The sequence below is a fragment of the Pleurodeles waltl genome, chromosome 6 (assembly GCF_031143425.1).
Source record: "Pleurodeles waltl isolate 20211129_DDA chromosome 6, aPleWal1.hap1.20221129, whole genome shotgun sequence".
NCBI lineage: Eukaryota > Metazoa > Chordata > Amphibia > Caudata > Salamandridae > Pleurodeles > Pleurodeles waltl.
Window position 1 is genome coordinate 1,109,541,063 of NC_090445.1, and position 12,546 is coordinate 1,109,553,608.

The window sequence follows — 12,546 nt, forward strand, 5'->3', positions numbered from 1 at the left end:
AATCATAAGTCTTGTCAGAGCTGGAGGTTTCCTAGGTGATCTCCCAATAAAGTAAATTTCATATTTACCTGGATATGCTGCCATTCAAATTGACAATAAGGAGCAAGAGAATTGTCAGGTCCTGACAGATAATCTGTTTCAAGGCAGTACTCCTTGGCTTCGCTGTGCCAGCTCAACAAATTATTTTTTATTTCCCCTTGTTGAAGAACGAAATCAGCTGTAAACCGTTCTCTGAACCATTGCTCGGAGTATGGTCTAACATGCATATTTGGCTGCTGGTCATGTCGAACAGGGCCAATTATGCCATGCACATCTGATGGGAGAACTTGTGTAGGGTGATTGGAGAACCAGTAGATTCTAACATCCGTGCACAACATTTCAAATAACGGGGTATAATACAGTCCTTCAGAAGCACCATCCCAGGTAGTTGGACATCCTCCCCCCCCCAATCTAGTTAAGCTTTATATGGGCATGAACATTTGGCATGACTGTGTGCATTAGGAAAAACTGTGCCGAGATCAGTGCACGCTTGTGCTTAGAAACTCAAAACTGATTGTACTAAGCATTTCAAGGTGAATTTGTGAACCTATTGAAGCCTGGTAGCCTTTTGCGCCCACCTCCCTCAGTGCACTTTGGAGGATGCAGCTCAGAGAACGTCAATAGGCTAGTTATTTTGTCAGAGGGCAAATACACGTTGTAATTGAAGATACAGGGTAGTGTTTCGGGCAGTATAGACAACTGTATGAGCAGAATGACTTTTACACAGAGGTCCTCCTCCCAATGTACGTGGGAAATGTGTGCTTTTTCATTGGTGAGGATACTCTGTTTGGCCCTTACTAAGCATTTTCCACTGTATTTAACTAGTTGCTTCCAAATGTTAAGGTGCCAGAAGACTGGATTTGGAACTATTCAACGAAGTCTAATTAGGGAGATGTCATATATGAGGATTAATCTGCACTTGTCTTGATCATGTGCTTACTCTCCCAGTGCCTTTGGTTTCAGTCCCTGAAGAGCCAGTAGTGACAGTTGGTAAGTTGGAAAAGTTATTAAATGACATTTGTAGAGGAAAGATTGACCCCTTGAGAAGAAGTCCACATTGTTGTATTTTTTCAGGCCAGAGGCTTATATCTAGGGCAAAGATATACCAGTTTGTAATGAAGATGTTGATAAAGACGGAAATAAATGCTTGTAATGAGCCTTGAATAGATTTGGATAGTTATTGTGTGCCTTAATATATTTGTGGCTATGGATAGGGGTATTTTCCACAGGAAACAACAAAAGTAGTTGGCAATCATTGATCATGTTTGACAAATAGGAGAACTCTAGGAAATGTTGTCATCCACAAGAGTTTGCTCCTTAACAAATTATAATTATGGGTCCTAGTTCATGTCTAATGTACTCTGTCATCATTTTTTGGGCCAAGTTGTGGTTGAAGGCACATGGTCAGGGTCAGGATTGGGGAGTCGTTGGCAAATAGATTTACGGACCAGTCTGATGCTTGGAGATATAGTCTAAATATGATTAATCTGTGGGAAAATATGTATTCACTAGTACATTTGTTACTAAAAATTGAATTTTTTTCATCAGCAATGATTGATAGAATATCAATGAAAATTTAAGAGTACACATATAACATCGTTTTAATTCCTTCTGTAGAAAAGATTCTTTGCTGACTGCCAGAGCTAATTGTAGAGCCTACTGGCTCTTCTGGTGAGCTGACAAAGAACCAGTGTTCTGTCCGCTCAAAAAGTGAATGAGCAGTAAAGTTACTTTAAAATATTGTTTTTATATTCTCACATTTGCTCTGCACTGAGACAGAGGTCAAATGTCCGCATATGTCTGCTTGCAATTTGCTGTTTATTTTATCCTGGAGGTTGGTGTTTACTTTTCTTTCTCTGACTTCAAAGTTGGAGAATTTTGTAAAGTGAACTGTCTGACAATGGTGCTATAAAAAGTGTATAAACTGAAAGATCGTTGGATGCGCTTTTTTGTTTTCTAACACATTTAAATTGCTTGTAAATTAACTGTTCAAACATTTCAAAATATATTTCAGTAGTTATAAAAGCACATTTTATTGTAACTCTGTGTGATGTTTTTTGCTGAAACTCATTTTCCACAAATTGAAGGCTATATAGATTTGAGTAAAATTGCATGTTAGTGGGAAATTTGTGGCCGTTTCAGTGGAAAATGGGTTGTTTGTAAATGACAGTGCACTACAAAACCAAGTTAATAAAATAGATCTGACTTTAACAACAAAACAACAAAAATCAAGTCAGTGGAACCGGAATAATTGAATTTCAAAGGTTTAGGTAAAAATAGCTCCAAGAAGCACAAAGCGCTGTTGGGGACATCTGGTTGTGCAGGACCAGGGCAAAGTCACAGGTTCTGATGGACCACAATAGAAGGTAGGCCAGCTACAGGGAACCAGTTAGGCCTGATTAGGAAAAAGAAAAAGTACTTTAATCTGAGGTTGTGTGGTTTTGGGTTGAAGATGTGTCATGCAGCAGAGTTGAAGCATTGTGGAACCAGTGCGGCAGTGCATGATTTTCGATGTTGAGGATCCTGTCGACAGGGCTTACGATGTGAAGACCAATGTCAAGGATGCGTTGCACAGTTGAGTCAATGTGTCGGTTCCGATGAACGGGGTTGCTGCGATGCAGGGTTGCTGTGTGATTGAGGCTGCCATCAACTGGCATGCGGGAACCTTGCGCCAGGAAAAGTTGTGCAGTGGTGGTTCTGAAGGCTATGCATCGGTCCCAAAATGCAAGATGAAGCTGCCATGTAAGTATTTATCGACTGGTCCAATCCATGCAACAGCACCAATGTGTCAGTTCTGCTTAAGGATGCTTCGCTCAGCAGTGGATGCATCAGTTCAACAGGAGAAGCACCTTAGGTCGACTTCCAAGGGTCCAGGACTGGAAGGCAGACTCAAAGATCTGGGAGTCTAGGAGGAGAAGCAGGGTGGACAGAAATGTTTTATGTCCCTGAAACTTCAAATCAGGAGGCCAGCTGGCTAGCCCTTAGTCACTCTGGGTTCTAGTGATGCAGGTCCAGTCCTTCTCACCCAGCTGAGAAACAGCAGTTCATGACGGCAAGGCAGGAGACCAGTAAAACAGCAGTCAAACAGAGTGGCAATCCTTCTGCAACACAACGGTTGTTCTTCTGGGTAGAGTAGTCACAAGTCCAGAAGTGTACTGAATTTGTAATGTCAGAGTTCCAGTACTTATACCCAGTGGGGCAGACTTCATATACAGGCCTTCAAAGTGCACAGAGGTCCTGCCGTTCCTGCCCTTGGTCCAGACTCACTGCAGGGGGTTATGCAGCCCTTTGTGTGGGGGACAATACACAGCCTATTCAGGTGTATGTGAGGCTGGGTCCAGCTCCTCCCTCCCATCTTCCCAGGACTTCCCAAGTCTCACCTAAGCTCCCATTGTGTGGCTGTCTAAGGGGAATACACCAAGCCCGGCTTTCACTCACCCCAGAAAAGTGTTCAGAGACAGGCAGCAGGCACCAAATCAAGAAAAGTACACTGTTCCAACTAGAGAGAGAGACAGCAACTATGGGAGGGTCCTATTTTAGGAGCAAAAAAAAAAAGAAAAATTATTAATGTGAGTGACTGGATACAGTTTGTCCTGACAATTTCAGGTATTAGTTTTTTTTACTTTTCACGAATAGGGGATACATCTAGTCTATTTTTGGTCCTGAAGAAGCGTCACTGGACCCGTCTGGGCCTCTGGGAGACGCGAAACATGTTGACCCTTATGGGGGATGGCGTGGAAATTCCCCACCCCTGTCCTAGAGTGATTGACCATTAACTCTGTTTCACTCTCATGATTAGTTTTAATCTTGGCCTCTGACCTATATATTTTTATTAAACAGATCTTTCCTTGAGGTTCAGTGAGTCAATTTTAGATTTCTTTCTCTTGATCTCCTTACTTTACACACACTTAGGGTCTTGGCATCATCTCAGACAAGAACTCCGGCAAAAAGCCCCCCCCCATCTGGGGTGGTGCCCATCAGACATTGCAGCGCCAGTCTGACGAGGAGCAACTCCGATGATGAAGCATGACACCCATCTGGGTCTGTGAGGTTTTTGCTCCTAAAATAGGACCCTCCCATAGTTGCTGTCTCTCTCTCTAGTTGGAACAGTGTACTTTTCTTGATTTGCATATCTTTAGGGAGGCTGTACACTGGACCAAAATTCCTCCCTATCCCTCTGTTTATTAGCAGGCAACAAATGGCTAAAGTAAGAACATGCCAACTTTCTGAAAGTGGCATTTTCAGAAGTGCCAATTGAAATTCAACATCACCATAAGTTGTGATTTTAAATTGTGATTCCAGAGACACCAAACTCAAAAAGTTTATCCCTTCCAGATTAATTACATTTATAAGATGTAATAAGGTAATCCCAATTTTATCCTATGGGAGAGATAGGTCTTGCTATAGTAAAAATGACTTTGGGGGGTTTTCACTAGCAGGGCATGTACAACTTAAAGCACATGTCCTGCCTTTTAAATACATTGCATCCTGCCCTCTCTCCTGTCTAGGGACTACCTTAGGGGTGACTTACATGTATAAGAAGGGAACGTTTGGGCCCGGCAAAGGGCTTATTTTGCCAGGTTGACATGGCAGTTCAAAACTGCACACACAAGCTCTGCAATGGCAGGCCTGAGGCATGATTAAAGGGCTGCTTAGGTGGGTGGCACAATCAGTACTGCAGGCCCACAAGTAGCATTTAATTTACAGGCCCTGGGCACACATAGTGCACTTTACTAGGGACTCAGAAGTAAATTAAATATGCCAGTTCTGGATAAGCCGTTGTTACCATATTTTAAGGTGAGAGCACATGCACTTTAGCACTGGTCAGCAGTGGTAAAGTGCACAGAGTCCTAAAGCCAAGAACAAAATCGGCAAAAATGGGAGGAGGAAGGCAAAAAGGTTTGGGGCTGACCATGCAGAAAGGACGAGGTCCATTGTTAAAAATGGGGTCTTTGGTTGGCAGTCAGGTTACCCCCTTTCCAATCAAGGACCCTCACTGTAGTCAAGGTAAAGGAGAATCACACTTGGGTAATCCCCGCTCCCCCCTGTGGTAGCTTGGCACGAACAGGCAGGCTTAACTTTAGATATAATTTAAGTATTTGTACAAATACACACAGTAATACAGTGACCCACTCCAAAATGACACAAAACAGGTTTAGAAAAATAGTTATTTTATCTAAATAAACAAGACCAAATACAACACAAATCCACAATACACAGTTAAAAATATGAATTTAGCTCTTAAAAACACAAAAACAGTGCCTACAGGCACAAACGCTGCAAGTTTGTATTAAGCGGCGTTGTGACGGAGTCGTTTCCTCCAATGCGATGACAACAGTGCTATTTATGGAGTCATTCGACACCCCCCACAGGTACAGTACCTTAGCAAACAAGTAGAAAACAGGCCAGTGAACGGAGTTGGGGTGTGAGGCGTCGCTGGATCCGATGTGGTGTCTGTTTCGGTGCTACAGGGCAGAGGTGTCACGCAGCAGCATCGGGTCCCTACCGCAGAGCGGTGGAGGTGAAGCGGTGTCGGCTGCACAGTCATTCCCTTGATCCTGGCAAGCATAAATTCGGGTGAAGTCACGATGAGGCAGGGCTACCTCACGGGTCGCGATTATGTCACAGGGCCTCGGGCGCCACAATGGCGTCGGATGCCACAGACATCGGACTTACGACACTTCGAAGTCGGGCAGGATCAGCAGCTGCAGCGATGCAAAGCCTACAGGGTTGCCAAGGTTGTTGCACTTCTAAAAGGTCCACAGCCTCAGGGCAGGAGGTGTTGCGGTTCTGGGCGGCAGCATCCTTTATGAAGTTGTGTGGCATTAGACAGGTTTTTTCTCCAGAAATTAACTTCCAGGGGCCTAGAAACTGGAATGGCACCCTCTGGCAAGCTAGAGTCCACATCCGGTAGACTCAGAACTGGGTGGTGAAGCCTTTGCTGTCCCTGAAGCCTTTGCTGTCCCTAAGGCTTCAAAACAGGAGGCAAGCTTTACTCCAAGTCCTTGGAGTTACCTCTCTAACAGTAATGCAAAACAAAGTCCAGTCTCTGTCCCCTTGCACAGGCAGAAACAGCAACTGCAGGATAGCCCAACACAGCACAGTCACAGGCCAGAGCATCACTTCTCAGCTCTTCTCCAGGCTAAAGTTCCTCTTGAATCCTTGAAGTAATCTAATTTTTAGGGGTTTTGGGACTAATACTTTCACCCCTCTCTGCCTTTGAAGTAGGCATACTTCGAAGGAAAGTCTCTGTTGTTCCCAAGATCCTGCCTTGCCCAGGCAATGCCACAGACACACACCAGAGGGTTGGAGACTGCATTGTGAGAGGGCAGAGACAGCCCTTTCAGGTGTAAGTGACCACTCCTCCCTCCAGTCCAGCAGAGATGGCTAATCAGGATATGCAGGCTACACCCCAGCTCCCTTTGTCTCACTGTCTAGAGGGGATTCACAAACAGCCCAACTGTCAAACTGACCCAGTCAGGGAATCCACACAGGCAGAATCACAGATTGGTTTAAGCAAGAAAATGCCTACTTTCTAAAAGTGGCATTTTTAAACCAACAATCTAAAAACCAACTTCACTAAAAGATGTATTTTTAAATTGAGTTCAGAGACCCCAAACTCCATATTTCTACCTTCTCTCAAAGGGAATCTGCACTTTAATTATATTTAAAGGCAGCCCAGTGTTAACCTATGAGAGAGAGAGAGAGAGAGAGAGAGAGAGAGAGAGAGAGAGAGACCGATCGACCGACCAACTTTGCAACAGTGAAGGCTGAATTTAGCAGTATTTCACTGTTAGGCCTTGTAACACATCAGTACATGTCCCACCTTTAACATACACTGCACCGGGCCCATGGGGCTACCTAGGGCTTACCTTAGTGATGCCTTACATGTATGAAAAGTGGGTACACAACCAAGAATAATTGTTGGTTTAAAAATGCGCCTATGGACATTGCAGTGGCAGGTCTGAACCATGTTTACAGGGCTACTAATGTGGGAGGCCTCTCTTGTGAAGGTGAAAGCTAGACTGGCCAGAAATACTTTTCAAGGTCTTTCTCGTCCTATGTGTCCTTTTCCCAGTTTATACCGTCTGTGCATTGTTTGGGACTCTCCCAGCCTGCCTCTGTATACTCACGTACTCAAGCGTCTGGAGTCTGCACACCAGACCAAAACGTGTTCGTAGTCCTTGTACACGGTGACGTGCTGTTTGTGTAGGACACGGACTGGCACCTGGTGCTGAGGTGCAAGTTTGTAAAGAGAAAGTGAAAGCTCAAAGCCACGGTTTTTAAAGGCACAAAACCAGCATGTCGAACTGGATGGCACTAGTTTAATGGAATGTGCTTTTCAGCAGGTGTACTTGCAGTGAACCCAGACGCTGCATCAGCATACTGCCTTCTTTCTCAAGCGACAGTTCTGGTACTGCTGTACCGGGCGTACTTAGGTCTAGTGTGACAGGGCCAGCAGGTCTCAGCACGTCTGCTGTTCTACAGTTCCTCAGGTGACACTTTCTAAAAGGAAGCAGACGCGGTAAGACTGTGTACCAGCTCTTCTCGGTTTCATTTCAGACATCCCCAGTTGGAATTTCGAAGTTCGGGGTAGAGAAGGGGATCCAATGTCTTCTGCCTTCTCCTCTGTTCCCTACCAACCACACAACGCAGATGACTAAATGCAAACATATCGTCTCCGGAAGGTGGGCGAACACGCAGACACAACAAGTGGTCTCCAGGGATGCTGCAGATATAGTTCGGCGTGTTTTAAAATCGAATGTAATCCTATTTTCTATATAGTTTGCCAATTTGCCCCCTTGTAAGCTTGGTTTCCACGCCAACGATAGAAGCTCGCTTGTCAGTGAAAAAGTTGAGGCGCCCTAGCGGCCTTCTTGGGTTTAATTCGAGAGCTGGAAAGGGCGCCTGTTTACAGCAGGTTTCCAAGCTGAGGTCACTGCAGGCGGGCAGACACGTGTCCCGAGGAGGCGGAGTGGTGGTGTATTAATAGCGCGTCCTAGTGCTGCTGCGTGGTATGTGTGGATATCTGTTCACTTAAAGGCTTCCCTGTTCTCGTTACAGATGGCCTGCTGGTTCCGGAGCTGAGGGAGACTGTTAACACAACATGGAGAGACCTACGGGTACTGCCACCATGCCTAATACTCTGCTGCCTGCCAGCTCTACCACAGCCCTACCGTTCTACGACAACGCACATGCACTGCACCTACTTCGAGGCATCAATGAACTGCGGGCAGAGCAAAAGTTTTTCGACATGACTATCGCTGTTGATGGCCAGGACTTCCCATGCCACCGCACGGTGCTCGCTGCTGCCAGCAATTATTTTCGTGCCATGTTTGCTGGGTGCCTTCGGGAGAGCCAAGCTGAGCGGGTGGAGTTGCATGAGGTGTCAGCTGGCACGTTAGGTCTTCTGGTGGACTTCTGCTACACTGGCCGCGTGACAGTCACGCAAGAGAACGTAGAGCTGCTACTGCAAGCAGCAGACCTTTTTCAGTTTCCTTCAGTGAAGGAAGCTTGCTGCGCTTACCTGGAGCAGCAGTTGGATGTGGCCAACTGCTTGGAGATCCAGGACTTCGCTGAGGCCTACGCTTGCCGCAGCCTGGCCGAGAGCACCAAGCGTTTTATCCTAGCCCACATTGTGGAGCTTACACAAGTAAAAGAGTTTGAGCGACTGCCAAAGAAGCGGATTCTGGAGTACGTGCGGGACGACCGGCTGTGTGTGGACAAGGAAGAGACAGCCTATCAGATAGCACTGCGGTGGGTCAAGGCTGATCCTAAGCGACGTCAACATTTCTGGCCTGAGCTTTTTGAGCACGTAAGATTGCCCTTCATCCGGCGTTTCTACTTGCTGGCACACGTGGAGAGTGACCCAATTGTCTACTACTGCCCACCCTGCCTCAAACTTATTGCTGAGGCCCGTGCCTTCCAGTCATGCGAGTATGACCGCCACGACTACCCATGCGAGCGTATGCGGCCGCGTCCCTCAACCGGCCTGGCTGAGATTCTAGTGGTGATCGGGGGTTGCGACCAGGACTGTGATGAGCTTGTCACTGTGGACTGCTACAACACGCACACTGGCCAATGGCGCTACCTTGCTGAGTTCCCCGACCACCTCGGAGGTGGCTACAGTATTGCGGCTCTAGGCAACGACATCTATGTCACTGGTATGTATTTCTGTCCCATTAAGGCTCGAGTTCATGTACGCATATGTGTCTATATATCTGTCAAATATCTTTCACCGTGTACCTGTTCCTATTTAATCCTGGCAGCCATTCCGTATCTGACTTGACCGCCATCTCGCCTCTTTTTAAATCTATTTCGTAGTCTGTATGTCCTTTGTTACTCCTCTTATTGACATCCCATCGGTTCCATAATACAGACTAAAAACCTCACCTTGCCCGCGTTTTTAAAAAATTAATATTTTTACCTATTTAGTTACTTTTCTTAAGCCATTCGGGCTTTGACCGCTTATGTTTTTTAACCTGCACTCTTGTCCTTCGTTAATCCAGTTGTCTTATTCCTTTTTTTTTTTTATGCTGCTCATTTTTTACACTCGGTCCTGTCACTCATTCATGACTCATACTGTCGAGTAGTTTTGAGACCCGCACTTTCCCTTGCAACCCCTGTCTAGCCATAGAGTCCATATCACATTACTCCTTTTAGCACATCCTCTGACTTTACTTCATCACCGCTTGCTCCTGGCAATCAAATTGTTCTCCATTATAGCTTTAAGTAACCTTTCCGTGTTTCTCCTTTTGGCACCCATCTAGACCTCTGTTACTCATATGGTGTTATCCTTGGCCTCAGTTCTATTTTTTGGTATCCTTTTCCATAACGTCGTTTTAACTCTTTCCCTATTACACCTTTTGTGCTTATTGTGAAATACAGCTCTTTATAATCCACACTGTCTGTTACTTTTTCTGATCCTAGCCTTGTCCTCTTTTACTTGTTATTCCCCTGTAGCCCGAAATTTCTCTACATTTCAACATTGCCTCTTTTTCTTCTTTTCATACTCTCCTAGTCCTGTGCCACTCTTTTCAATATCCATTTTGTCCAGTTACCCGTTAATATACACCTATTTAGTCCTTTTACTGTGACATTCACACCACCGCTCTTTTTTGGTACTGACCATTTCCACTCAAGCTTCGTGCCCCCTTATCTCGTCTGACACCCACCCTGTCTCTTGCAACTTCTTTTAAAGCTAACACTTACTCTTGTTAAACTTGTCAAGTCACATACCGCCCGTGTTACTGATATTAACAGTGGTTCTAATCTCCACCTCTTCTGGCAGGTAGCAACCATCCTGATCTATAGATTCCCTTAAGATACATTTCTTCCGTTTTACTTATGCCACTGGCTCGTTCCTTCGTCATTCTTATGACTCACACTCTGCTTCCTATTACTCTCAGACACCCACTTTGTCATTTTACTCCTGATGGTACCCCTTGTCCCATTGATGCTTTTGGCACATTGTGCCAACCTTTCATACGCCAATCAAATCTTTTGTACTTCTTGCCTTTTATCCTGTATCCCTTTACGCCTTCTAATGCCCACCCATTATATGTTACTCCACTGGAAACTTAGTTGGCATCCTGAAACTATTGATGCTTACCTACTTTCTTGACCCCTTTCGTTGCTTATTCAGTCGCACATTCTTACATTTGGTCCAAACCTGGTCTCTGAATTAGTCTACAACCACAGCGTGTCTGTTGCCTCTCTTTTGATTTAAGTTATTCCAATTAACATTGTACTGTGTGTTTATGTCAATGGAATATAAAGTTCCAAGGCCTCGGCTACTCACCGCTCCTTTCAACTAAAAGACAATCTTTGCTATGCACACAGTGCAATATAACAGTATGAAAACTGCGCTGGCTGGTTTCAAGAATGCTATGGTTGGTCATGGCTTGGGGACCTAAATTAAGGCTGTTGTAAATCACCTAACACCAAAGTGCCCCAGGTAACTAGCCCTATTAGAACAAAGGGAATTGTAATATCTTATGTCACAGTTTAACTTATCCCGAAGCGATTACTTGTTCATTACAAAAAAACAGAAAGTGACTTGATAGCTGCGAGTGAAAGCAGTTCGCATTAAATTCTCGAGTTGTGATTCAGACGCATCCTGGCTGATTTCATCGGAAACATCAATCACCTTTTATCACACGATGATGGGGAGTACAGGCTACAAGTAACAAGCAGAGTCGTCCATTTTTGCTACTGACGCTGCCGTGGTGAGTTGCTGCCTTCTCTTAGGTCATCGTAGCTCTCACTTCACCATTACTTGTTCTTATCCAGCTCATGTCTTTTCTACATAGTTGTTGATAACTTTACACCACAACTGTATTGTTTGATGAAGGCATTCCTGGGTGTGAACTGTATATGTATGTACACATAACCCACCACCTATACTTAAGAACAGCAGCCATTGACTGCAATGAAGTGTGTATTTACTATTCTAATTCCACGTATGCCTTGCTATGAGAGTAAGCTTTACCTATAAGCAGATTGATCATTTATGAGCTTTTCCTTTTTGAAAACACATGATTAAAAATATCCAAATGCTGTATGGAGGCCTGTCCTCAGAACAATAGTGTTTGTCTAATCAGTTGGTGTTTACCCCAGTCAGACACACTCAGATCTATATTTTTTTGTTATGACATTTCCACCAATTCTGATATCTTCTCAGCTGCTTCCAGTGAAAACACAACTATTTTTGTAACGTAACTGCAGATTTTTATGACACTGCAAAGTGTAGGAGGAGCTGTGTCATTCAAAACTTTCATAAATAGCAACAGCATGTCTCTTGGTGCGCTACATTGTATAATGATCCGGCTACTTTATTGCCACAACTGGGGCACACCCAAAGCTATAGTCTGATAGAGACTTCTTACTGTAGAATTCTTACCTTGGACTATTCCTCAGGTGTCAAACTGGATCCAGAAAATCTTGAGCAGTATCTCTGCACACTGGAAGGTGTTGCCGATGGGCTCAGCATCAACATCGTTGGCACCGGAAGTGACATGTGCGGTATCTATATAGACATGACCCTAGCGCGTATCAGTTCCTTTCTTATTGTGCCATCAACGTGGATCCGGAGGACCTATTGTAGTCATTTTTCAGATGCTTTTAAAACTTTTTGTCGACTTTTTGAAGCTTTAAGCTCCCAGTGTGCCTTAGGGATGTCCACTTCGAAACCTGTTGGTTTTAAATCCTGTAACAGAGCCCCCCACTTTCTGGTGGCGGAATCCAGACCACGACTCAAAGGCCTGCCATAACTGCCATGTGATGAATCCCAGAGTGGTCAAGGAACGACTGATGATGCTTCTGGGTGCTCGGCACAAACAACTCGACTCTGCTCCAGGTTCCAGTCATGTGGAAGGTCCCAGGCCTGCTCACTGAGTCGTTCCTGCCGATCATCGTTGAGTTCCAAATCATCATCGGGTAAGTCGCACAAAAAGAACAAGAAGTCGAAACATTCTTAGACTTCATCGAGCCGGTCCAAATTATCGG

General features: G+C 44.9%; 1 protein-coding gene and 1 long non-coding RNA gene across 5 annotated transcripts in view; one reads left to right on the plus strand and one right to left on the minus strand.

Moving 5' to 3' along the window:
• The window catches only part of KLHL21 (kelch like family member 21), a 146,279-nt gene that overhangs the window by 80,168 nt on the left and 53,565 nt on the right, over positions 1 to 12,546 (plus strand). For both annotated transcript variants that reach the window (XM_069240228.1, XM_069240227.1), the window contains exon 2: positions 8,104 to 9,203. In XM_069240228.1, the coding sequence (XP_069096329.1) occupies positions 8,147 to 9,203 (1,057 nt within the window). In that variant the 5' untranslated portion in view covers positions 8,104 to 8,146. The remainder of the gene's footprint in view (positions 1 to 8,103; positions 9,204 to 12,546) is intronic.
• LOC138300623 (uncharacterized) overlaps positions 1 to 12,546 on the minus strand; it is a 154,684-nt gene that overhangs the window by 54,667 nt on the left and 87,471 nt on the right. Inside the window, exon 1 of one of the 3 annotated variants that reach the window (XR_011204976.1) lies at positions 8,567 to 8,661. The exons of the other annotated variants lie outside the window; for them this stretch is intronic. This is a non-coding gene — a long non-coding RNA (uncharacterized lncRNA). Of the gene's footprint in view, positions 1 to 8,566; positions 8,662 to 12,546 lie in introns of those variants that run through there. 3 annotated transcript variants of the gene reach the window in all.